The sequence below is a fragment of the Lathamus discolor genome, chromosome 1 (genome assembly GCF_037157495.1).
Source record: "Lathamus discolor isolate bLatDis1 chromosome 1, bLatDis1.hap1, whole genome shotgun sequence".
NCBI classification, from domain to species: domain Eukaryota; kingdom Metazoa; phylum Chordata; class Aves; order Psittaciformes; family Psittacidae; genus Lathamus; species Lathamus discolor.
This window is the reverse complement of record NC_088884.1, coordinates 36,788,969-36,816,046: the sequence shown is the minus strand read 5'-3', so window position 1 is coordinate 36,816,046 and position 27,078 is coordinate 36,788,969. Positions and strand designations below refer to the sequence as shown.

Below are 27,078 nucleotides of genomic sequence, written 5' to 3'. Positions count from 1 at the left end.
AAATGACACTTTCTGGCCCTGACCCAACTAAGGGTTGACTGTTTGTAGTTCCCAACCTCAAAAGGCCACAGAGTACCACCAGACTCCAATTATTGAGATACTTCACACTGCCTTTCCCCTGTATGTGGCTGTATCTGCCCATATCCACGCTCCAAACGCTGTTTGCTACAGCAAAGCATGAAGCAATCCCTCACCATCACATCATTTAGTAGTACACCAACTTTTATGTTGGCAATTTGGATTTGTATTCAACAGCAAAATGTATCTGAATATCAAACAAGCTTCCCACCCACCTCCTCCTGTCGGGAATAGTGACTGTGCTACGTGGCTGGTCGGGTGACACGTTGTTGGAAAGATTAAATTTCCCTTTCCCAATTACATGAAATATTAATGTTAATTGAGCTTGTTCAGCCTTGATTCTGCTCCCTTGTTCCTCCATATAGAAGTCTTCCCACTCACGAGCACACTTATCTCTAAATAGAAAAAAAACCCTACAACAAACAATGTCACAACAAACCCTGAGCGTGCATCCTACGTAAGCATGTATTTGTGTTTAGGTAGCTCCCTACTTAGAACAGGGAGATTCAACCTTTGTGAATTTATTTGTTAGGTTTTTTTTTTTTTTTGCTGTGTTTTTTTTTTTTTTTTAGGGATTTTTCTGCTTGGGGTTTTGCTGATGGTGGTTTTTATTTGTTTGACTTTTGGGGTTTGTTTTGGGTTTTTGAAATGTCTTCTGTTTTGTAAGGAAGGACATAAAAAACGTGCAGGCTATAACTACAACCTTGACTTAGTCTTCAATGCAAGTTTACAATCCCCCTCTCCCAATTACGACTTTTAATCTGTAACTGGCCGGTGACAGCAGCATCCTTCCTGACACTCTCTAAATCTGCAGGCAGGTAGGTAGTAGTAACAGATTTAACTTCATGCCCCCTGGTTCTCTCATCTGGCTATTAGCTCTAAAGCCCAATGATAGCATTTTGTCATCAGCTATCATCAGCTGATGATTTTCACACATAATAATCATGTAATTTTAAAAAAATTAAATAAGAAAAAGGAAGATGGGGCACAGAAAAAAACCAAAGAGCTCAAGATACTGTGTGTTACAGAGGAACCGGCCTTGCTGTTTAAATGCTGAATAGGATAATCATATCGTTTAATACAGAAAAATCTGCATTACCTATCTCTAAAAGCCCTCCTGAGATGGATGTTGAGGCCTGAGAGGAGTGCTGCTTATTTCAGCTTCTCCCTGTGCCAGGGGTTCTCACCACTTCCGAGGGAATGGGGACACCTCTGAAGGGCAGGCTACAGGATTTGCTACTTGGATTCCCTATGTAAACCCTTTAGTTTTAGCTGAAGCTAATGAAATTACTTGCGAAACACTAAAAGACTTAAAAAATACCGCCCAAAATAGAGAAGCTTGGCAAATGACAGCTCTAAATAGGGAATAGGAATTTATATGTAAAGATGATAATGGTCATAACAAAAACATATGAACCATGTTTTAAAATTACTATTAGAGTTGCTTCTATGATGGCCCCTTATATACAAACTGTTTCTTCCACATGAAGAAGTGCTTCCACATGCTTCTAAAACAAGTAAAAGCAAAACAAAGCCCTTTCATAAATACTACCTTAAATCCTCATAAAAAGCCATTTCCCCAAAATTCATTTCATTCTCTTTCCTTACTGAAAGGGATAAAAACTTCCAGCTTTGGAAGTTGTAAAAATGTTTAGTTACAAGCGCACAACTGTAAACCAGAACTGCCCTAGGATGAAGCAGCATCCAAAGGCTAAGTGTGCACCAGTCTGAAGCAACAGACCTGCAAACAGCTCCATTTAACAAAATGTTCTTGATAATTCCTTAATTCCATGCTTTGGCCCTAAGTGCCTGACCATATTTTCACTATCATGCTTATTAAGTTTGATACAAATGAAGCACACTGCCTGCAAACAAGTCGCTCTACTTTTGCCAAATAATCTGTCTAGTTATCACAGTGCTACAAAGAATTAGCAAACTATATGCAACCATAACAATATGGTAAATATAGATTTTATTCCAGTATTAGAGAGCGGTAACCACATCGTATTTAATGTGTGTGTTTTAAGTGCATAAATGAGCGCATAGGGCTAAGGTTGGACTATTGTGTGTGTTTGAGGTTTTCTTCCTTTGACTTATATAAACAAATATGTTTATATGTTCTCCCGGCCCAATATTTAGCAAATAAGTTCTTTATCTTTTAACATTTATGTTTCTTGTACGTTTTGGGAAATACTAATGAGTAGTTGCCTTTTTTAATGCAGTTTCATTGTCTATGAATTAGTGTCTTCATTTTCTGTTGTGTTTGGGCAGATGAAACTCATGCAGAAAGTTCTCCTTTCTTGGTTGTACAAACAAGGGCTTTTCCTCCCACAGGCTGCCTATGGAAGATACTTTCTATCTCAGAGATCTGTGTCAAACTAAGCTGAAATTGGTGGATGAGATGAGAAGCTATGGGGAGGGTAGGAACAGCAACAGACAGCTAGACAAGCACATGTGAAGCGACAACACTAGCTTGGTTTGTAAGGAAACAAGAAACTCTGAGGTGAGAAACTGGAAGTTGAATGCATAATGCTTGAAAGCTCAACAGAAAATAAATAATGGCAATGGGTTATATAATCAAAGATATTAAATGTCAGTTTATTAGACACCACTTGAATGTTGCCCTTCCTGGACGAGGGCCAGCAAAACTTGGCTGCTGTGTCTGAAGATTTTATAAGGGCTAATTCAGACCAGCTCCAGGAACCAGGAGGCACGTGCATGCAGGGCACGCGTCTCTGCTGCACAGCCAGGCTGAACTCACCAAAACACCTTTCTGAATGTTACACACTGGGTGACGACAGGCTGAAAAGTTGGAGCTGTTCAGCCTGGAGAAGAGAAGGCTGCGTGGAGACCTCATAGCAGCCTTCCAGTATCTGAAGGGGGGCTATAGGGATGCTGGGGATGCACTCTTCATCAGGGACTGTAGTGATAGGACAAGGAGTGATGGGTTCAAACTGACACAGGGGAAGTTCAGGTTAGATATAAGGGTGGTGATGTACTGGAACAGGTTGCTCAAAGAAGTAGTAAATGCTCCATCCCTGGCAGTGTTCAAGGCCAGTTTGGACAGAGCCTTGGGTGACATGATCTAGGTGAGGTGTTCCTGCCCATGGCAGAGGGCTGGAACTGGATGATCTTAAAGTCCATTCCAACACTAACTATTCTATGATTCTATGGTATTCGAGTACTTCCTTCAAAGACAGTTATCCCAAAAGGGAGCTACTACGCATCCGTTCTCAGCCAAAACTATACCCACATCACACTGGAACTTGCAAAGCTCAAGATATTTTTGCCACTGTCATCTTGTATTGCAAGTGGTCCTGAAATAGAAAATTGTGAAGGTCAGTATGGGGAAAATAGAGGAGCCATGTGCATGATTCCTTATCGGATCAAAGGTTTCCTAAATCAGATGGAAACTTGTGACTGCTCTGTGGATAATTTGAATCTGGCATCTGTGTATCTAAATCAGTGGGGTAAGCACACATTTCTCAAATAAGGGATGCCCAGTCCTTGCTGGGGGTCAACCTTGTCAACCTGTATTGATCAAGTAACACAGGCAACAACACGCTTTGCAAATTAAAATCCCAAGTCAGCAGTGAGAGCAGTGGAACAATGTCACAGAATCACACAAGCAACATGAGTTACGCGCTGGGGAGTTTGAGCAGCCCGAGTTAATATATAGGGACATTTAAGCTGTCTTTGTTAAGGCATCTGAGTAGTGCACTAAAACACCATTTAAAAGCACTGACCCATCCCCATGTCACCACCACACAAAGCACAAAGATTGTATCTGCAGGAAAACTGTATTACCCTCAAATTAGACCCCCTACTCCCAAACCAAGCATGGAAGTACATAAATTGTTTGACACCTCTGCCTGTGGAGAGACAAGAAGTTAATAAGCATCGCAAGCACTAATGTAAGCAAAGCAGAATCAGACCCTGGGAACACTGAGAATCTGGAGGGGGGGTATTTCCCTGGAAGCTGGATCAGCCCAGGTGGTCTGGCCACTACCCCTATGAAGTAACTGTTGTGAAGAGTTTGGTGACACAGCGTCAAAACACGCAACAGGAGCAGATACAGAAGCTTCACACCACACTGAAACAGGTAAATCACTCAGGAATGGACAAGTGAGCAACTGTTCAATAAATGTATATATTACTGGGGTCATAATTGAAAAAGTAGTAGTAGATATGCAACAACTTCCCCCAGTTCTCAGAAATATCCCAGGTCAAGATCATGCTTCAGCCCCAAAGGGAAGGTTCACAAAGTGAGATCACTAGACAGCAGAGATACATAAAATAACCTTTTATGCAGTCTTAATTACGGAAGCTACTGGTGCAACAGTCAGACTTGGGATACAATTCTATTAAAAGTAACAAGTAACTTCAGAGACTTGCGTTAAGTCAACTTTTTCTCTGTGAATAACTTGCAAAGGCTATTATTTCTGGGACAGAATAAATTCTTGATATTAGTGAGTAACTTACACATTGCTCCCCTGCTCCAAGAAGACATTATTTATTTTTACCATATCATAGAGAAGTTATTAATCTGCTGCCTTCCATTTCAACAATGCGAAGTGCTGTAAAATGCACAGACACCTGCATTACAGTACATTTCAGTTCCACTTTATATCAGTCATAAACATCTCTGCTTTGGACATCTCTTCAAAACAAATGCTCCAAGCACATTGTGTGTAGCATTGGGTTTTATGAAACTATAAAAGTTCTTCACTGTTAATTACACAGACAAATGTCTCATCACACGTTTGATTACCAGGATAATATAATTAGTTTTCTACATTAACCTTTCCAACACAGAGCCTGAATTTCAAGTTGAAAGCATTGTAAAAACACTCAGGCTGGGGGTATATTATATTTCTGCTTTTTTGTGGTGACAATAAAATACTAAGACTGGAAAAAAAAAAACCAACCTAACCCAGTGTGGTGCATACAAAAGACAGATATATACACACAACCTAGGTTTGATCAGCACTGTCCACAAGACATGGGTTTACAGTCCCCTCACGGGCTTGTATTTCCAAGCCTGGGCTAGCAGCCCTGCAACAGAAGGTTTAAGCTGATAGCTGGTAAAAGCTGAAGTCAGGTCTGCCTTAAATCTTGCCTGTACTTGAGGTTTAAGCACTTCACCCTGGGCTGCTTCCTCCTTTTCAGGCTGAGCAGTCTCTCTTACAATCAGATAACTAAGCCCTTCCCTTCCAAACAAAAAAGATGCCAGTCCTCATCTGCAAAATACAGCAGTGACATTCCTCCCACCCAAAGGCTGTGTTTAGTATGTCCTTTGTCTAGAAAGAAGTTCTTGTTTATCATCTTATCAGAACAGAGAACTGGAGGAGAGGACAAGCTACAACATCTCCCAGTCCAACACTACACCACATGAGCAGACTTCACAAGCTTAACAAGCTCCATTCATCATAACCATCAGAGGTCACATTCAGTACCTTGTCCACTAATTCTGCTGAAGCTTCCTCCAACTTTCAGCCTACAAAGCTGTATTTATGCTGGTGCAAAAAAGACCATCTAGGTTCAACAGGTCTTTGCTGATATTTAAACTTAATTTATCTGCATGTTAAACAAACTGGATTCTTCCTACTTACTCATTCACCCTAGGAGCTCCCCTCTTCTCAACAGTTCGAGTTCATCCTTCTTAACTGTAAGACCAAAACATATGCACGTCCCACTCCTGATAGAGCTTCACTCGTTTATATATTGGCATTAACATTTCACCTTTTCTAAAGCTAATAGTTTCAATGATGTATCTCAGCATCCACCCACATACTAAAGGCTGCATCACACTGAGGTTTCAGCAGCTGACCCCATGAACCAGTTAGAGAACAAACCTGTACTGGAGAACAAACTGAACTCTAAACCAACAAATTGGAGTGAACATCCTTCTGGGATGAATTTTGGCATAAACCAGTGAAAACAAGTGAAAAAGAAATTATACCCTGAAGCTCCTTATTAGTGGACAGGACACTGAGCTGGGGAAAGCGTTGTGATGCCACCATCCATGAAGCACAACGAAATACTACTCCACGCGTTGTGACTTTTTTTATAGGAAAGCTGGAATGCCAAACACCACTCATCCCAGATCCCCACTGAACGGTGGGAACCCAGATTTCAAGTGCTTTCAGCTGAGTTCAGTCCCTGCCACTGCTCTCCCTGCATTTCAGATCAGTGTCTTTGTCACTAGGAATCTCGATGAAAGCGGACACCAAAGTAACCTATTGAAGATAAAGTGAGAAGATTATGTGAGCTCTGAGTAAGTTACTGAATTGAACCCAATCCCCAAGGAGGGGGAGGGAAAAGTCTAGTCTACAAATCTCACACAGTCATTTGTCATTCAGCCTTGTCAAAACCAGCATGCTTTGAGGAAATCTGAAAGTTGGACACTTAGGATATTGCCAGGAAACAGGATCTTTTCATAGCAGCTGAAGGTGGGCCCCCAGGACTGCAACACCATGCTTCAGTACCCGATAAGGAAGATCCTTGATAGGACTTACATTCTTAAAGGTTAAATTCTGACTGGCTCTTGAAATAGGTGAACTTTAGGCACTTAAATGCCAGAGCACATTCAGTCGCAATGAAAAGCTGGGCATACTCAAAACAAACCCCAAACAAAACCCAAAGACAACACAGCCAGAGCAAAATCAAAATCAACTGGTCTAACTCACAGTACAGATGTCAAAACACAGACTCCTGCAGATTCTTAGAAGCATCCTGGCTTAAGCAGATAGATGCCTAACTCCTGCCAAAGCTTTATCATGACTTAGGGTTGGAAGACAAAGCATTCAAAGTAAACTTCTAGTGGAGCTCACTCCATCAGGTTTATCAGGCCCCACCAAAAGTGCTTAGAGAACATGAAATCCAAACACAAAGCACAGCAGCCATATTTGCTGCTCTCTGGCAATGGGTGCAGCAAGAAATGTTTGCTCAAAACCCTAATGGTGAGAAGCTGAGAATTTAACACATCTCTCACCCTCATGGAAATACTCTAGCCATCAGAAGATTCCACACTGCCCAGGACATCCTCCTGTTCTCTCCCCATTTACTTCTGACCTCTAGAAAAGATTGTGGCACTATAAATTAAGGAGACAAAGGCATTTTGCATGTAATGAAGACTGACTTCAGGTGCTGATTCACACACTCCAATGCTTCTTGCTGGCTCCAGGAGGCAACAGCCACAGATTACAGAAACCTTAAATCACCCTTCAAAACATTTAGCCTCCTGGTGCACTTAAGGAGAGGCAGACACCCCTGAATTCCTTGCTGCAAAGGCACTCCAAAACCTGAGCAAAGTGCTCAAGAACTTGCTTTATACAACAAGATTCATTATGGTAGCTCAAAAATCTGGCTCTTGCTCCTCAGAATTTGGCCTGCTAAATTTTTGCCAAGGAGGTGCTTTACCCAGGTGAGGTCCTACATGAGACAGGAAGGGGCTGGAAGCAGGGAAGAAAGAAGCACTCTGCAGCTGGGACAAAAAGAACACAGACAGGAAAGATAAAGGTTTGCTGATGACCAGTCCTACCATGCTGGAGTTGTATCTTTGGTATAGACACCATGCAAAGTATATACACTTTGCACACTGTATACTACTACTTTGTTTTATTTACACATTTTTAACTGTTGATTTAATTTCATTTTGCCATGGCAGGATTAGCAGGCAAGCTACAGAGGTGAAAGGACATTATTACATTAAGACAGCACATTAATCCTTTATCCCACCCAAGGCAGAAGCAAAACCAAACAAATAGCAGCTTCCTGGAAATTGAATTTCTGTTATCCAGATGTCAAAGATGTAATACCCCAATTACACAAACTATTGCCAGTGAACCATGCCAGCGAATATGCAATGTAAATGGGGTGAGCACAGAGCTGCAAAACTGCAGAGTCAGCATCTGGCTCTCTGAGTGAGTGATAATTAGCACTGTGTGTAGACACTAATAAACATTTATGTCTGAAATTACAACTTTTAGCAGTGTTAATAAAGGATATATTGGCAATTCGTAGAATAAAAGGGTCTTGAAAAGAATGTCATATTAAACAATGGCAGGCTCTTCCTGTGCTTGCACAGAGAGTTTTTTCCTCCCTAATTGCAAATGGCCACGCTATGTTGCTCAGAAATTAATCAACACAAGCACATACCCAAAAAAAATGGTTGTGTTTCTTTGGTCTCCCCATTAACATCATTGCTGTAGTCAGAGATCTTATATATCTCAGGGTGGTAATCTGGAATGAAAAACGATAAAAAAAATTAGAACTCAAGTGATCTGGAAAAAATGAACACTGAACACATTGCTACAGTTTTACTACATAATTTATCAATATCTCTGCAGCTGATTTCATGTACATCAAATTAACCACAGAAAATGTGCTCTGTATCAGCACCTCCTAAAAAAAAACTTTGCTCACACTGGAGAGACTCAGCTCCGATATTTCACAGATTTTAGGGAATAGCTATGCCTGCCCTAAATTACTGTGTTCATTTTCACAGCAAATTATCCCACCAGATGCCAATTATCTGGCTTCTTGCTTTACAGATGGAAAGCAGATTTATAACAAAAACTTTATCTTCCCAGAGACCAAGGGGAACTTTCAAACTTCACCTCAATCAGAAAATCAGCAGCGTACATTAGGGCTGCGTCACTCAGCTACACTGATGTGTATTTGTGTCACCGGCCTTTGCATTCTGAAGACAGGAAGATCAGGGACACCTTAGGATATTCACCTAGAGAAACTAAGGATGGCCCTAAGAATAAAGACCAGCATCTCTTATTCAGAGATGTTACACAATTAAATAATAATAATAATAAACTAAAAAATTCACCATTGCATTTCTATTTCAAATGAAAAACAAGAGTATTTTGCTGTGAAGGTGCCTGCTGTAATCCCAGGCAGGTGCTCTGTAAAACCAGAGCTGTGTTTACACGTGTGTACAGAGGGAATAGTAAGTCCAAGGAACAAACCATGTCTAAAGGCAGCTCTCCTGGATGCTATTTCTGCCTCTGCTATTGGCACACACTTTGTCCTTCGGCAAATCACTCAAGACTGAACTATCTATTTGGTGTCTTGAAACAGCCACCTCCCAGCCTCACTCCCTTAATACCCTCTGAGTTCCCAACGCTCTCAGCTACTCCCTCTGTAAACTGGTTTTTATGTTTACCCCACAAAAAGCAAGGCAGAGATTAACTCATGGAAGAGCACTTTGGGGGATTCACTTAAAAGGCACAACAGAAACACAGGGTGGCAGAAGCAGCTCCTCCTCCTGCAAGCAGCACACCTGCACCGCTGAGAAAACAACTACAGGATCAGAAGGGTCTCCTGGAAGCTAAACCTTTTTGTTAGGTGCTGTTTATTTGTGCAGCACGACTGTCTTGAGGTTGCAAGAGGAGGAACAACCCAGTAAGTAAATGAGAATTGAGCCTAACACAGTAATGCAAAACCAGAAAAGGGCCTGGAAAGAAAATGAGGGGGGGGAAAAGCACAACAGGGAGTTGGAGAGCTTAGCAACGAGGTGCTACACCAAGGGCTCCTCTGCCTACTGAGCACACCCAGCAAAGTCAAACGGGTAAAGGTGAAGTTTGAGATACGACACCAAGGAGTAAAGGCTCCTTTCGTAAGGCTGAAACTATGGGATTTATGCTGACTGCCTCCCATGGTCATTAGCTGTCCTGCTGAGGAGGCGAGTGGCTTGGTGGGTACCTGGTGACCAGCCAGGGTCAACCTGCCACATTCAGCATTTTCATCCTCTCAAAGGCCTCCAAGATGTGTTGGGAATGAGTACATGAGAACTAGGAATTACAAGACTTACAGACTCATGAGCCTTAGATCTATAGAGTCCACGTGGTTTCTTCTCTAGCACTTCCCTCTGTACAACCAGCTGCTCACAATATTCTTCTGATCTACAGCTTCTACCTTTAAGTCACCACATTTCACCTCAGAAACAGCTGCATTTCAGTGCAGGAATGGATTTCCTCTCGATCTGGTCATTGATCATCTGGATAAGGTGCTCTGAAGTTTTTTTTGGGCCAGAATAAGCACTATAGGGGCACACATCGTTAACAGATGGTGTGTTACCAGCGAACTGATACAACATACCCTATTCTCTTTGGTTTTCTTCTTCTGCCTCCGACGTCACAGTCCAGGCGCTGTGAAATCTGTATCAATTTCACAACAGTAAACACTAAACTGTGACATTACAGAATGACTCCTGCAAGCGGCAAAGGCCAATTACAAGAGACAACTATTTATACATAATTATCTTTATAATCAACTGTGATAGAAAAAGAATATGTGAGTGCAGACTCACATGCAAGATGTGATTTTTATCTCCTCCATTCTTAAAGTACAAAGGCGTAATTTTCTCTCCAGGATACATTTTAAGTAGAGATTTCTATAAGCCTTTCTACATCCAAAAAGAGACCCCAGATACAATGAGAATTACTAACAACCTACCATCATAACTGAATTTACCTATTAAAACAAGGTTAAATAGATTGCCTTATTCACTGAGGCATACCTAAACCTGTAACAAGTGGCAACTGAGAAATGGCAAAATAGTTATCTGTTTCTGATAGTGCACTTATTCTTTTCACAGGTCTATTAGGGCAGAAATAAAACCATGTCTTCAATTTCAGTTTTACTTTTCCACACATTTCGCTTTCACCCCCCCTGGCTCCTGCGCTAATTCTGCTTCTGAGTCAGGAGCAAGTTTGATATCAAAACCTCACAAACAAAACCTGTTCTCCATAGAAATCAAACCCTAGATAGGTTTGCTAATGCACACAGACCTCCAATACCTTTCAGACAAGTCTGACAGGTCGCTGCCCTTCTAGTTTTAACAGGGAGTAAGTGCAACGCTCCAGACCCCCCTATGAGGATATGACAGTCATTATTTACTATTCCTGCCAAGCGAGCCTATTTCCTTCTTTACATTTCCTTGCATCAGACATGACTATGCCAAGCTCCTGCAAAGACACTGCTCTTCAGACAGCAAGTCTTGACAATCACATGTGTGTGTCCCCCTTCCCAAGTGTGACATTACACCCAAGCAGTCGCCTGCCTTGAACTTGGCATGCAGGACACACACAGCCGTTTCATGGAGATATCCTCATCCAATACTTGGAAACACAAAAGGAAAAACAAGATCTCAAGTCAAACGCACCAGGGCAAAAAGATCTCATTGGCCAGAGAAGGGATGAATCCCCAACCAAAATAAATACCTAGGGCTGGGAAGTCCACCTGTTAAAATGCCCACCAGCGGCTGCATCTTCTCCTATCACTATCATAAGAAACCCCCAACCAAACAAGAAGAAGACTGAAAACAGAGCTGTGCTCCTTCCCTGACATGAATCCAAGTTCCCCCCGCGGTGCCTTTTCAAATAGCTCCTTTGCCAAAAGCAAACACACCCCGAGTGAACAAGTTACACGCCAGCGGCTCTCCCCTGCCCACGTACGATTAATTACCTGCGTGGATTGCTAATAAAGCAACCTCTATTCGGCTTTTCTTTGAAACACGCGGATGTACACAGTCGAGGGGAGGCAAAAAAACCCACCCCAAACACAATAAATCCACAGGAGTTGAATACTAAGAAGGTCCGTTGCTGCTCAAGTGTCATTATTTTTCTGCTCGCTTCCTGATTTTACCTTTCCTCCCCCCCCCCCCCCATTCCAAAAGCAGGATTTACCACGAAACACGATCCAACTTTATTTTGTGCAAGGAAAAAAAAAAAAAAACCAAAACCACGTCCACCTTTCTGGGGTGCTTGGGGGTGTTGCAACAAGACGGAACACACATGCAGGAAAACCCGGTTAAAATAAGGAAAAGAGGGTTAAAAGCAAAGAAAATACAAGGCGTGCAATGGTTTCGGGGAGTTGAAGCACAGGATTGCGGAGTTAAATAACAGAGCCGGGGAAGGGGGGAGCGGCGACTCGGGGCGCGGAGCTCGGGCGTTTCATAACGCCCCGCTCCCCCCCGGTGCAAAACTCCGTCTGCCCCCGGCGAAGGAACAAAGCCCCGGCCGCCCCCGGCCGCCGCCTTACCTTCGTTGATCAGTTTAAAGCTTTGGGATTTCCTGCTTCTCTTCCTCTGCGTGAACTCCATGGTGCGGGCAGGAAGGAGCGGGGCGGCCGGGCGGCCACCCGCCGGTGGCGGCAGGACCGAGGTCCGTGTCTTTTAATCAGCAAAAAACACGCGGGGGTTGGGAGACAGCGGCTCCGGAGGTGAATAAAGGGCTCCGGGACAAGTTGGCTCCGCTCTCTCCCCTCACACCCCCTTTACCTCCCGCCCTAAACTTTGAGGGAAAGCGGGGTGCGGCGGGGGCAGCCCCGAGGGGGCGATGCCGGGCAGCGCCGCCGCCGCCGCCTTCTTCACCCCCCCGCCGGCTGCGCGGCCGCGGCCCGGCGGCGAAGGGCGGCCCGCAATGGCTCGCCGCCGGCTCCGGGACCCCGGTGCCACCTGCTGGGGGAAGGCGGCGCGCAGCCCGGCGCGCCCCGCGGCGGTTCCGCCAGCCCCGGCCGTAAGCCGCCACCCCGAGGCCGGCCCGCCGCCGCACGCCGCACGCCGTGGGGGGGGAAGGCGGCCGGTGCCGCCGGGCCCCGCCGCGGGGGTGGCGGGGAGAGGGGCTGAGGGGGCAGCGCCATTTTGTGTGCCCCCTGCCACCGCCTCCACAGCTCCCCGTCCCCGCACGCCCCATCCGCTCCCGGGCACTTTCGGGCTCCCCCTGCCGTGCCCCGCCGCCGCCACAGCTTCCCCCAGCGCGGCCCCGGCACGGCTCCGCGGCGGGCAGCGGGGGTGCCCGGCCGAGAGGGAGTGGCGGCCTCTCGGTGCGGCCTTGCGCTGCCGCCGGGCGCTCGGGGCCGCGCCGCTGCCCGCGGGCCCCGGCCGTGGCTGTGGGTTCCCTGCGGGGCTGGAGGGGGAACTGTCAGTGTTTAGCGGGGCCGTTCCTGGGACAAGGTCCGGAGGGGATGGGGCTGCGCAAAGTAGGGAAAGCCGAGAAACGGCGCTCGGCTGACGCCAGCAGCGGCTCGTTACCGGGCTCTGCGGTCATTATCGCAGCGGTGTGCCCGCTCGCGTCGCGGACCGAGGCCTGGAGGAACACACCGGGCTGGCGAGTTAAAGGTGGGGTCGCTGTGCCAAGAGGGAAAGAGCCTCGGTCCTCCGGAGGAGTGCGATTTAGTGCTTCTCTGATGGTCACCGGGAGGTCACCGCAGCCATACGGATGGCCCAAAGGCTGCTTGGATTTATTCACCACTTGACACTTCCAGCAATACTTCCAGTTCTAAATTCGTTTCTGGTTAGTGTGTTTGTTTTTACAGTCAAGAATACTTCTGCCTGTTGCCTGTAGTAGAGGAAGGACCCAGGCTTTTACAGTTATGACTACCGATAACTGAAAACACAGCTCCCGATCATCATCTTGTGTTTTACGTGCAGTCAGGCTGTGTTGTGACAGGGAGAAGAGTATGTGATACTTGCAAACGCCTACCCGAACAGATGCAAATGCAGATCTTCCCTTGGTCTCGTCAGAGTACCCAGGAGAATCCCATTGGCTCCAGTAATAGCGACTGACCCTAACACTCGGAATAACAACATAAAATCAGTGTGAGGAAAGCAATTTGAATATTAACAATAGTGCTTTGTATCCTGACTGCGTGCGTGGACACAGCCAGACCTGAATCCTCTTGTGCAAGGTGCTGTCCAGACACCACAGACAGAGCATACCTGGGTCTGAGAAGCAAGGTAGGGAAATAGGCTTCATGGTGAAGCAATATAAGAAAATATGCCTAATGGTGAAATTTATTAGACTCTGGAAAATTAAATTCATGAGGGAGGTTATTGAAACCTCACAGATTGGGTAAGGGTGTAATTTTCTATTAAATTGCTAAGTGGAAAATCCCAGAGGCAATCAATATGCTACTTTTGGAATTTTCCTAAACTTCGTTGTAAGACTTTGTGAAAGGAAACTGGGCTAATGTACTATTTAAAATCCTGCTTTATATATTTTTGGGAAGATGCTGAAGCAGCAAAGGTAGATGGATGTCATATGCTGTTTGCTAAATTGTGTGGGGCCAATTAATCTCACGGTGAAGCTGGGTCTTAAATGCAGCAGCACTGTGTCTATATTTTGTGTACAGAAAGAGTATTTTCTATCTTTTTTTTTTTTTCCCCTCCCCAAGCAGTCTGCTGATTCCTGCCTGCTAACTTTATTTGCAAGACTTAAAGCATTGCTGAAACTGCTATGGTTGACTCTCATCCTTGCTGGGACAATAGGAGAATTTTTGTAAAGCATAAGGCCTTCATTTGCTGTTGGACTCACATGATGGGCTTTACCCTGCATTTGCCAAAGGAATGTGCCACAAAAAGAAAAAGGTCCTTTCTGTTTTGCTCTGTTTTCTTCAATTTTGTGAATTATAAACATATAATTTATGAAAAAGCAATGGCACTGTTCTACCAGCTGCTTTCTCCTTTTAGTTCTTCCTTCTCTAGATTTTTTTGCATAATGGGACACTCATGACATGAAATGACTTTTCATTCTGAACACTGAACGTTCCAGTTTCAAGTAGGGGTTTATGAGAGTTAGCACATCCCCTTTCATTAGTATTTCTCATTTTGCTTCTTGTGAATTAGATTCATTCTTTTCTACATGCAGAATAACCTTGATCCCTCCAAGCAAACCTAATGATGGTTACTTGAGTACATCTTGGGATTTTCATTTATGAAAGTATCAGCCAGTTTGGGTACCTCGGTCCCGATCCTGTCATCTCATCTGTATAAAAGTGAATTAGAAACTGGGACAAGGTGACTTTAGGTCAAAATCTTCTAGTTATCCACATGACATGTAGCAGGATCCGGTGGCTGAAAATCAAGCTTTCCGTCCTGTACTGCTACAGTTTCTCAGCCATCACTTAGAAATGACCGCTTCCAGCACTCAAGGCTCCCATGTACAGTAATTCATGAGCCTGCTGTAGGGCATTTCGGGGTCATCTGTCCATTTGTCAGAGGCCACTGTTGCATTGTTTTAGCTGGGGACACCCAGAAATGAAACTTGTCTTTATCCCATTGGAATGGCTTGCTTTATGTCACCCTGGATAGTCACCGGCTGCATCACTGTGGCAGCTGAGGGGCTTACGATAAAGTGCACTGGTTCCAAGGGGCAGCTAGCTTCTAATTTCATCTTTTATTTCAGTTCGTGTCTCAGTATCCCATTGTTATTATTACATATTAAGAACCCACCGTTCCTTTTTTCTGGTGAAAATACGGACAATTCCGAGTATTTTGTATATATTCATGAAGAGTCGCAAAGAATTTCCTCAATTGAACCATTAATTGAGTAATTGTGTTTTTCGAAATGCCATGAAATTAGCCAACTAAATAAGGGCTTTATCTTGCAACATACCCTAAGTCATTATGATTATCCCTGACTATTTCCTAGTTACCATTTTATTATGCTGCAAGTTACTTTCCCCCATTCTAACTGATTTTCATTTTCCCAACAATCTTCTCGTATGTAAAATGCTTCTTTTTTTTTTTTTCCGTTTCAGCTGCTAGATCCCAAACTTACCAATTAAATATAATTAATCCAGTAATGCCTCAGTATTAACAGTAGCAGTGCTCTCCACATCAGGATGTTACAGACTTTTTCTTTGCTTCCAGACTCACAGATGTGTCCAGTTAATTGCAGTATTTTGATTATTAGTCAGAGAGTAGATGGTGCAGGACAAAGAAGACTGAAGAATCCTGGAGCTGAGGAGAATGATACTGGAAAAAGTTCACAGACTAGATGATTTGATCTGAGGCTTTATGTCTAATGTCAAGGAATCCGTGCAAGATCAGGTGAAGTAAGAGGAGGCTGCTGGCAGTCACATTAATAGCACCATGATTACTACTCATCTTGGGGCCTGGAGAGGTTCCGTGTTAGGAGGCAGAAGAAGGCTGAAGAGGTAAATTGGAGATCAGGAGCTGCCCAGGTGACAGGTTAATCGGTTAGCTATTTTGGTTAGTTATGTGTAATGAATGTCATTGAGGATTTAGGTGCTAAGTGTGGTAGCGCTTTTCCCTTGCAGGTTTTCAGTGCTGTTTTTGTGGTCACATGAAATACATAGGCAGTGTTTTTCTCAGCTCCCAGCATGAAAATAGGTGATGTTGATGCTGTGTCTTACTACAAACCTTCCCTTTCGGGAGGCTTTCATGTTGGCATATCCAAGGACTGGGTCATTACAGAGGTAGGTTTCTGGATGTCCTGAAGCAGTCTGAAGCTAGGAGCGCAGTTTAACTTTTCTGACCACACTTAAGTTTTTCCTGTACCATTCCAGTTACAGTACTCAACATCCTTCCAGTACCTAAAGAGGGACTGCAAGAAAGCTGGAGAGGGCATGTACAAGGGCATGTAGGGCATGTACAAAGGCATGTAGTGACAGGACAAGGGGGAATGGCTTTAAACTAAAAAGAGGGTAGATTTAGATTAGATATTAGGAAGAAGTTCTTCCCTGTGAGGGTGCTGAGGCACTGGCACAGGGTGCCCAGAGAAGCTGTGGCTGCCCAATCCCTGGCAGTGTTCAAGGCCAGGTTGGATGGGGCTTGGAGCAACCTGCTCCAAGGTGTCCCTGCCCATGGCAGGGGTTGGAACTGGATGAGCTCTCAGGTTTTTTCCAACCCAAACCATTCTATAATCTTATTATGTCTCTATAGTTACTCTCTGTTTCCTTCAGGACACTGTATTGAAATGGCTTCTTGTCCATTCTGCTGCTCATTAATCTTCTCCATATAAATATAAAAGAAAAAAACCTACAGGACAATGTTTTCATCTGTTTGCCAACTCAGGGAGACCAAAACATTCCAGAACTGTTTCAACAATAAAAAATATAACTGACTGTATGTACAAAGTGTTCTTTGTGTGTGTGGTTACAAACCCTCTGTATATTTCTGTGTCGGAATGCAAACCCCGCTGTAAGGCTGGGCTTTTCTTCCTTTCTGTCTTTTTATGTGTGGCCTGGACTAAGACTGCAAGGAAGGGCAGCGTAGTCTAAAAGTCAGAGTTTGCTCTGATCAAATACTTGTAGGATAACTGGATATTAAGGTATTAATTCTTCCCTAGGACAAACCAGTTTTCAGGTTTGAATTCTGGGATGAGTGGGTGAGTGGGTGATGAGGCTGAGCTCTAAGCAACAGATGTGGTTGGAGGATAAAGAAGAAAAGGGCTCTCTACGCTTTTATGAAAGCTAATGTGGAAGAGTAAATGAAGTCCACCCATATACATGCATGCCCTGTGCTTCTCTGCAACATGGAAAAGTCATAAGCTGCACAAATTTTGCCTTGCCTCCCACTTACAAGGCAATGTGCTTCAAGGGAACTGAGGGCAACGTGGGTAGGGCTCATTATTTTGCTTGGAACACTTTTTCTGTGCTTTATAAAGAGTAATGGTGCTTAAAATTTTAGTCTGGATGTGTCTTTACACCACTATCACCTGTGTCTAAAGAGATGAAGTATAAAGCCAGGCTGGCATTCCAGGAAGGGGCATGTTCGAGCTGTGGGTAGCTCAGGAGTTAATCACAGTGGCCTGAGCACAGCTAGGGTAAGCAATCCCATTTCTGATGAATTCTACAGGCACACATTGCAGCAAGCTCAGCTCAGGGCCCAGCAGCCCAGTGAGTCCCCTGCTAGGAGGAGTTCAAAGAGGTTATGCTACTAATCTTACCTACATTTTTGTGTCAGTTTGCTTCAATCACAGCAGCTGAAGGCAGATGTAAAAGTGCAGCAGTGGAAAGAGTCAATCACTGGAGCTACGGATGGAAAATGAGTGCAGAATCAGCTTCAGGAACAATAGCATTTAGTAATGTTAGACAGCTCCTTGAGGCTGCAGGATGAAGAAGCCCAGACAACAGCCATATTCCTTTAAGTCCTGACTGAGACTGATGTGGGGACATTATGCTGCGTGTCCCCAGCCCAGCCTTCTTGCTGTTCCCACAGTCTCTGTGTCTCAATTCTGCCTTGATCCTTTTCCATTTCTCTTGCCACACATTAGTAAATGCACTTGCACTAAAATCAATGGGAGTTTGAAAACTAAAAGTAATGCGTGCTTTGGTATGCTACTAATCCACTTATTTGGATCCTCTTATTGCTCCTCTGGGCTGCCCTGATCCTCTCTATCAGCCCACCCAGCTGCTCTGATCTGCTCTCTAAACTTCTGCTGTGGCTATATTAGCATCCCTGTCAACTCACAGGGCTGCCGCCTTGATGCCTTCAATCCCCTCTCCCAATGAGAGTCTCTCTACTAAATTATAATCCTTGTAGCTCAGAATACTGATGTAAGCTAAAATAAATTTATGAAAAGTTGCTACAGTTCCTACTAAGATGTTCTATTTCCCTAAATGTTTTCAAACAGTCCTTACATTTCAGGCTGCAGAAATAGCTTAAGACACGTTCATAACCACCTGCCTGCTCTTCAGGTCTGAAAAAACATGAAATCTCATTGCAAGGTACAATGTAGTTCAAAATCTACTCACACATGCACTTTTTAAAGAGAGATTATGTGAATTTAATATCTGTGTCAGGCTGGAGACTGACAACATCTGAAAATGCTGCTTTTATTCAGCAGTAAGAAATATGCAGCAGCATTTTCATTAATGTGCCCACCCCCGATTTCCCCTCAGAGATGCGTAGATACTGAAGACTCCATCACCCATTCAAACTTTGACCTCTCTGCTGAGGCAGAAGGGGTATTTTCTCTGAGATGGACACATCCTGCAAGGATCAAACTGACAACACAAAGTATGATCATTTAGTAACATCTTTGAGAGATTTCTTGCCTGAGTTGAATAGAAGCTAATGAACTCTTAGAAGTACAATACTTTACACTCAACCATTTATCTTCTGTACACATAAAATTGAAGAATGATAGATGTTTTAATGAGCTTTTCTACCATCCATCGAGATCTGTTTGGCATTGGGGGTGGAGCGGGGTGGGTGTCTCTGTTATGTTTATTCTCCTATAATTTGAATACAACTAAAACGTCTCAAACCCCAATGTTTCTGAAGCGTAGACCTTGCTTTGGGGAAGGCTGAGAAGAGAGACAACTGTATGGATCTAAAACTCGGTGCACAGAATCTGACAAACCTGTGTGCGTTTGCAGGGATCGTCTGTCGTAACTAGAAGTTCAATCATCTCCCACAAATCCCAGTAAGCCTCTTTTTCTCACCTGGAACATCCTAAATGGTGCATGACCAATTACTGATGCTCAGATTAAAAAAATTTCCTTTTTATTTTTATTTATTTATTTATTTTTCCAGTGTAGACAATCTCAAACATAAAAGGCTAGAATGTTTTACAGGTCTCTTACTCATTCTTTGACACTTCAGGGTAGTCTTGTCAGTACTACGGGATTTTATTCCACGGTTTTTCAATGTTTCAAGTCTTTTTAAAGTTACTTTATCAGTATTCTTTACTCCCCTCAAACTCTTCTTTCCAAAGGAAATGATCTTGACTCATCTGAATCTTGGGTATGATTGTTAAATTAATGCAGAAACATCTTGATAGGATGATTTGGATCTTTGGGACCTTCAGTCTTGTTCAACAGGAGGAGGATATTGGATTGGTATTTGGTAATGGACAAGGGAAAGAATGACACTAATACATTTCACTGTCAGCTGTAAAAAAGTTGAACAAACTGTTTTGTCATCTTGCAGGGATTACTCCTGCATCCTTCTCCTAAAGATTTTGCTGTAGTGCAGACTGATGCTGAGAGTAAGTATGTTCACCGCTTAATGTGAACCTACTGCTGCCGTGTTCTAGAAAGAACATCAACAGAAACATCAACAACAACAAAAAGCAGCATGATCATTTTCCTGGAAGGTGTTTTGAATTCTTTAACAGTTACAAATGGCCACTGCTGTCAAAAGAGCACAATCTCCTTAGTGATGGCTTGGGACAGATTCATTGGGTGCTCTAATGACACAGTGCCATAGGCTGAGTTACCAATACAACAGAATTTTCCTAAGGTATCTCCTGTAGCAGCCAGTTTGGTCATAATTAGCTCTTCTTAAATGTAAAGCTTTTTAGAAGCAATAGTGAGGTTTTTATCCCACCTCAGTTTTACAGATAATAAAGCTGCTGGGATGGGAATTGACCCATGCATCCTATAGACAACCTAAACAATTCACCTAAACATCCCTTTATCAAAACCTGCTCTAGTGGAACGTCCCTACCCATGGCAGGGGGTTGGAACTGGATGAGCTTTAAGGTCCCTTCCAACCCAAACTATTCTGTAATTCTATGATTTTATGAAAACCAGAGGATAATTATCATTCAAATTGTTACTTCAAGCATGTTTCTAAAAGCCATACTAGCCTTACTAACCAGTAACATCCATATGGATGTCACTACTTTCCTAAGTCTTTTAGTGGTGCATTACAGAGGTCTCTCCTGGCAGACAGGAACTGTTAAGGGCTGACTTACCATGAGAACTAAGTGATACTTCAAAAGACAAAACACACTGAATTACACAATGCCACCTGCTCCTTTCACCCCTAACAGTACACAGATATCACATACCCTTTTGAAGACTTCTGTTAGAAATCTCAGGAACTTTTTTCTGCCATTGCTTACCCTGTGAGCTTTTCTTGTCTTTGCTAGTGGCTTTTGGACACCCATGGTGGAGTGCTACCTCCTACTTCTTCCTCGGTCTTCCCTCCGACTGAGTGTTTCTCAGCCTGTGACCAGCAGATTGTGTGTTACTGTTTATGCAGCTCTGAAATTCGTGGATGATACCAAGTTGGGTGGGAGTGTTGATCTGCTGGAGGGTAGGGAGGCTCTGCAGAGGGATCTGGACAGGCTGGAACGATGGACTGAGGACAATGGTATGAGGTTGCCTGACAAATGAAGTTGCTAAGCCACTGTCCATCATATTTGAAAAATCATGGCAGTCAGGTGAAGTTCCCGATGACGGCAAAGAGGGAAATATAACCCCCGTTTTCAAGAAGGGGAAAATGGAAGACCCAGGGAACTACAGACCAGTCAGTCTCACCTCTGTGCCTGGCAAAATCTTGGAGCACATTCTCCTGGAAGGCATGCTAAGGCACATGAAAAACAGCAAGGTGCTTGGTGACAGCCAGCATAGCTGTTCTGGTGTCCTCAACAGAAGAAGGACATGGAGCTGTTGGAACAAGTCCAGAGGAGGGCCTCAAGGATGATCAGGGAACTGGAGCACCTCCCGTATGAAGGCAGGCTGAGAAAGTTGGGGCTGTTCAGCCTGGAGACGAGAAGGCTGCGCGGGGACCTAATAGCAGCCTTCCAGTATCTGAAGGGGGCCTATAGGGATGCTGGGGAGGGACTCTTCGCTAGGGACTGTAGTGATAGAACAAGAGATAACAGGTTAAAACTTAAACAGGAGAAGTTTGGATTGGATATAAGGAGGAAATTCTTTCCTGTGAGGGTGGTAAGGCACTGGAATGGGTTGCCCAGGGAAGCTGTGAGTGCTCCATCCCTGGTGGTGTTCAAGGCCAGGTTGGACAGAGCCTTGGGTGACATGGTTTAGTGTGAGGTGTCCCTGCCCATGGCAGGGGTTGGAACTGGATGATCTTAAGGTCCTTTCCAACCCTAACTATTCTATGATTCTATGATTCTATGAAATGCCGGGTCCTGCACTTGGGTCACAACAGCCCCATGCAATGTTACGGGCTTGGAGAAGAGCGGCTGGAAAGCTGCTTGGCAGAAAAGGATCTGGAGGTGCTGACTTATGGAGCTGAACATGAGCAGCTTGTGCCCAGGCAGCCAAGAAGGCCAAGAGCATCGTGACCTGTATCAGCACCAGTGCAGCAGCAGGGCCAGGGCAGTGATTGTGCCCCTGCACTGGGCACTGGTGAGGCCGCACCTCGAATCCTGTGTTCAGCTCTGGGCCCCTCACTGCAAGAAAGACATTGAGGTGCTGGAGCGGGGCCAGAGAAGGGCAACGGAGCTGGTGCAGGGCCTGGAGCACAAGTGTGATGGGGAACGGCTGAGGGACCTGGGGGGGTCAGTCTGGAGAAGAGAAGGCTCAGAGGGACCTTATCGCTCCCTACAACTGCCTGAGAGGAGGATGGAGCCCGGAGGGGGCTGGGCTCTGCTCCCAAGGAACAAGGGATGGGACAAGAGGAAACGGCCTCAAGCTGCACCAGGGCAGGTTTAGATTAGGTATTAAGAAGAATTTCTTCACTGAGAGGGTGCTCAGGCATTGGAACAGGCTGCCCAGGGCAGTGGTGGAGTCACCGTCCCTGGAAGTGTTCAAAAATGTGTAGATGTGGTGCTCGGGGACATGGTTTAGTGGTGGCCTTGGCACTCCTGGGGTAATGTTTGGACTTGATGATCTTAAGGGTCTTTTCCAACCTAGCTGATTCTATGGTTCTATGAAAGGTAATAAGAAATAGCAAGCCTCGTATGAGAGGCTTAAATCCCTAAATGGAAGAGAAGGGAAAAAGTGCTACCATGCCTGCTTAGAGCAAACTGTCATGCATGTGGAGGTGACCTGTGGATGTGACAAGCCATATACCTGTAAACAAAGTAAATATGGGGGTGAAGAATGAGAAACTGGATGGATTAACAACTGCCTTAATAAATGAAGAGTGAGACTGCATGTGGAGCTCCCTTTGCCAAAAGCAGACACATTTAGTCATAGTGTGAAGGCAATTTTATCAAATATCTTTCTTTTTATAGTAGTTTGAAGATGAATAAAAGGACCCATGTACCTATCTGAAAAAGGTTTCCAGGAGTGATCTGTGCCCTGCGTTACCTGAAATGAGTTCTTCTGCAATCTCAGTCAGCTGTAAGGCATCAGTTCTGCCTCCTGTGTACGAGTGAAGGCATATGCTGGCTGAGCTGGGGTTTTCCCGTTTTAATATCAAATAGAAAAGTGAAACTGGATACCCATAAAGTATTGAATACAACCTGAAAACATCTAAATATAAACTGAATGCAACTGAGCACAACCAAAATAATTCTGATAGCTTTACCACTTGGGCAAATAGATGACATCTGGGTTGTTTGACTGAAATGATGTATTTCTGAGCTGCCTTCAATAAACTTCCTGTAAGTTGACAGTTGGCTTGAAGCAGATAAAGCTGAGCAATCACTTAATCATCAAGAAACTGGAATGAAACACTTCATGTATGTTTTAAGCTTGTATTTCTATTACATACAAGGCTCTTATGAATGGTCCAAGATTTTCAGTAACTTCTAGATTTCCCTTTTCAGTCTTGGTTTCATATGGAATGTTGTGAAATGAATTACTTCAAAGTATCGTTGTGGTTAACTTTGTGGGGTTGTTCCAGAGGTCTGCGGAAACCTGGATCTAGGAAAAACATGGGTAACGGTATTGCTTCCAGACCCAAGCTCAGTTGCAGTGCACTCTGAAGACTCTGCAAGTGGTTTTGGGAGAGCTTAACAGCCCTAACAGCAAATATAACATTTATGAATCACATGTGAGACACAAATACGCCAACCAATACCAAACCAGCAGAATAGCCCTGAAAAGCAAAACAGGAGCAGTGGAAAACAAGCTAAGGATTTATAGCAGTGATCTAATGACTCTAATGAATAGAGTAATGCCATCTATGATAAACTGATAGTTTGAAATACAGCTTGGAAAAGCACCCATTTCACTTATTAAAAATATCTTGTGCTTGATATCAGCAAAAGCATCATTGCATGGATGAGGGACTGGCATAGGAGAGGAATTGTCTGCTTTCATAACACACTGCTAAGCAGTTTCCATAGTCTAAGGGCTCCTCGGAGCAATGGAGACTCGGAGTAACCCTATTATGGTGTGGAGGAACAGTTTCCATGGCATGGTCCATGGAGCACAGCTCATAGTGTGAGCTTTCATGGGCACCATGAATTTGTCCAGCAAGTGCTGCTCCAGATATCACCCTACAACCAAGAAGTGTGTGTGAATGGAGACAGTTAAAGGACGAGATCCATAACAATGAAGGCCGGGACCATAACGAATTGCCAGTATATATATATATACCCTCAGAAATATGTTCTGAGGAACAGAGGATGTTTTAACTGAGCCCAGCTGAGACCTGACCGAACCATCTCAACAATTCATGTCCCTCAGAAAATCTTGCCCTGACCCCAGGGCCAAGAGGACTCACACAGATTTGCCAACCTGGAAACCAGAGAGGGGGATCTCCTCATGAGTTGTCAGTGAAAGAAAAAGAAGGTACTACCACTTCTTTTACTTCTTTTGTCTTCAAAAAGAGAAATCTGGAGGATGGATAATGCCAAAGATTTTTTTTTTTCTTTTTTCCCTCTTCAGGGAGATACTGGTGAATACCCTGAGGAAAAACAGAGCAAACATATATATTTTTATATATTAACCCCTTTGGGAGATGTTGTACTTTATAGATTGTCACTTCTCTTCGACAGGACAAGACAACTGTCTTGATTACAGATGGGATTTACATTAAAGGATGCTTTGATGTGGAGGCAAGAGAGAACAGAACCAGGAGTACTGGGCACTAAACCGATCATGGAAGGGTTTGTCATTGTTAGTGAACTTTTAGACACCTTTTAGAGCTACGGTGTGAATTTCAAACCTAGCCAAAGCTGATTTACCAACATAAAGTTTTCATCTGCTTTCCTTGCCCATTCACTCCTCCCTGCCACCTTGCTGGTTTGCTTTGATTTTTATAAACTAGGAGATCTTTGGTCTAGGTGTCACCTCACAGTAACTGCATCATTCTGGTGAATACTGTGGATGAGCTGGCTTTCCTCCTTCATTTTGTACTGTCTCTAATTGAGATATAATGTGTGTTGTGGTTTAACCCCAGTTGGCAAATAAGCCCCACGCAGCCACTTGCTCATTTCTCCCCTAGTGGGATAGGGGAGAGAACTGGAAGAGTAAAAGTGAGAAAACTCATGGGTTGAGATAAAGACAGTTTAATGGGACAGAAAAGGAAGGAAATTATAATAATGATAATGATAATAATAATGGAATTAGAATATACAAAACAAGTGATGCACAGTGCAATTGCTCACCACCTGCTAACTGACACCCAGCCACTTCCCAAGCAGTGGCCCTCATCCAGCTTCCTCCCTAGTTCATATACTGAGCATGATGCCATATGGTATGGAATATCTCTTTGGTCAGTCTGAATCAGCTGTCCTGGCTGTGTCCCCTCCTGGCTTCTTGTGCACCCCCAGCCTCCTCGCTGGGCCATGAGAAGCTGAAAAGTCCTTGACTTAGTATAAACACTGCTTAGCAACAACTGAAAACATCGGTGTGTTATCAACGTTATTCTCATAATAAATCTAAGCCACGGCACTGCACCAGTTACTAGGAAGAAATTTAACTCCATCCCAGCAAAAACCATGCCAAACAGAAGAATAAAATGAAGCAAGGTCTAGGGTAATGTCTACACTACAGTTAACTGAGGGGGGCAGCTGTCACTCAGACACAACCATCCAGATAGATAAAGTTCACTACAGAGTATTCCTACAGCCTCCAAATTTATGCCTTTATCCAAGTGTGGGCACAACCCCCCTGGGTGTCTTTACTGAGACATTCCCAGATCCTTTCACCATCAGATGTGAGATAATTTCCTTTCAGAAGAGCTAGGAAAAAGTGTAGGAGGTCTGTTCCTACTTCCTCATTGCAGAGTGATGGCATTCAAGCCTGAGGTAAAGCAGGGAATGGTTTCTAAATCCATACCCCTCCAGCCTGCGTTTAAACAACACCCTTAATACAACAGGCCACTTTCTGCAAGAAAGAGCCATGGTGCGACCTAGAGATGCAGAAGCTGCTGTGTGCCATATACTATGAAACTAGAAGAGACAGAGGTGCTGCCACCAGCCAGGCTCCTCCTAAGCAAAGCAGAGGAGCTGGTTACAGTGATTTTCACCCTTCACTGTTCAGTGCCTTCATCTCCAGCGAAGGTGTAGCCCTGATGGATTTAAGCATAGTAAGAATTGGTAGTTCTTACTCATTCTTCAAAGCTTTATCTGGACCTCTTGGAGCTTACTAGCCACGGGATGGAAATTGATGGGCAAAACTAGATAAATAAGCAAACCAAGATTTCTTTGTGTTATTACCTTTTACCTTATTACCTTTTGTGTTATTACCTATTACATCACAAATGCTGTATGCCTGGTGACAAGGGCTCCAGCTAACAAAGGCAGTAGATTTTACTTCCAGGATATACATGCTAAGGGGCTCAGTCCCTATCAGCTACCTCAGTCATCCAGGCCTGAAGGAGGCAGAAAACAGGCACTGCAGTTAAATCTCAGCATGGTGTCTCAGGTACACAGGAGACAGGGAGTGCAAATCTCTCCCGTCTCAATCAAACCCTACACAGCGTAGCTTCACCCAGCAGGGCAGCATAAGAAGCTGAAAAGTCCTTGACTTAGTATAAACATTGCTTAGCAACAACTGAAAACATTGGTAAAAACACCTGAACCCGATGACCTAAAAGGTCTTTTCCAACCTAAGCAATTCTATGATATTGTGATTTCCTTTGGGGCCCTTCCCTCCCATGACCAGGCTGTGTACTCCTTGGGTACTCCTTGGGCCAGATATCAGTATAATGGTATCATGTAGGTTGGACAAAAACTTTAGTATCACTGGATCCAACTGTTAACCTGGGCAGCACTGCCAAGTCCACCACCAAACCATGTCCCTAAGTGCACATCTACACATCTTTTAAACACCTTACCATTCGCCCTCTTTAATACACCTCTGGGCCACAGAGTAGGGACATGAAGGGTATGGCCATTCTGTGAGATGAAAAGCAAGCTCAAGAAGGGGTAAACACAATCTCTACATCACTTCTCACTCTTACTACCAGCAGCTGGTAAGCTATAACTAGAGTTCCAAGCCTCCACCCTTAGCTTTATGGAAAGCTGAGTTCTGGTGCCTGTGGTGGATTCAGCAGGATGATCCCATGTCTGTCCACAGCAACACTGAGAGCTACAGCTCCACACTAAAGCTCTGCCCCACACACAGCTCTGGAGCTCTACA

The 27,078-nt window shown here is 44.1% G+C and overlaps 1 protein-coding gene across 5 annotated transcripts in view; it reads right to left on the bottom strand.

The window, feature by feature from the left end:
• The window catches only part of BEND7 (BEN domain containing 7), a 46,993-nt gene extending 34,483 nt beyond the window's left edge, over positions 1-12,510 (bottom strand). For 4 of the 5 annotated variants that reach the window (XM_065667714.1, XM_065667724.1, XM_065667743.1 and 1 more), the window contains exons 1-2: positions 12,136-12,510; positions 8,239-8,322 (exon numbers count right to left, since the gene is read on the bottom strand). In XM_065667714.1, coding sequence (XP_065523786.1) covers positions 8,239-8,322; positions 12,136-12,196 — 145 coding nt within the window. In that variant the 5' untranslated portion in view covers positions 12,197-12,510. The remainder of the gene's footprint in view (positions 1-8,238; positions 8,323-12,135) is intronic. The other variant, XM_065667734.1, reaches the window with a different exon arrangement.
• Between the last annotated feature and the right edge of the window lie 14,568 nt (positions 12,511-27,078).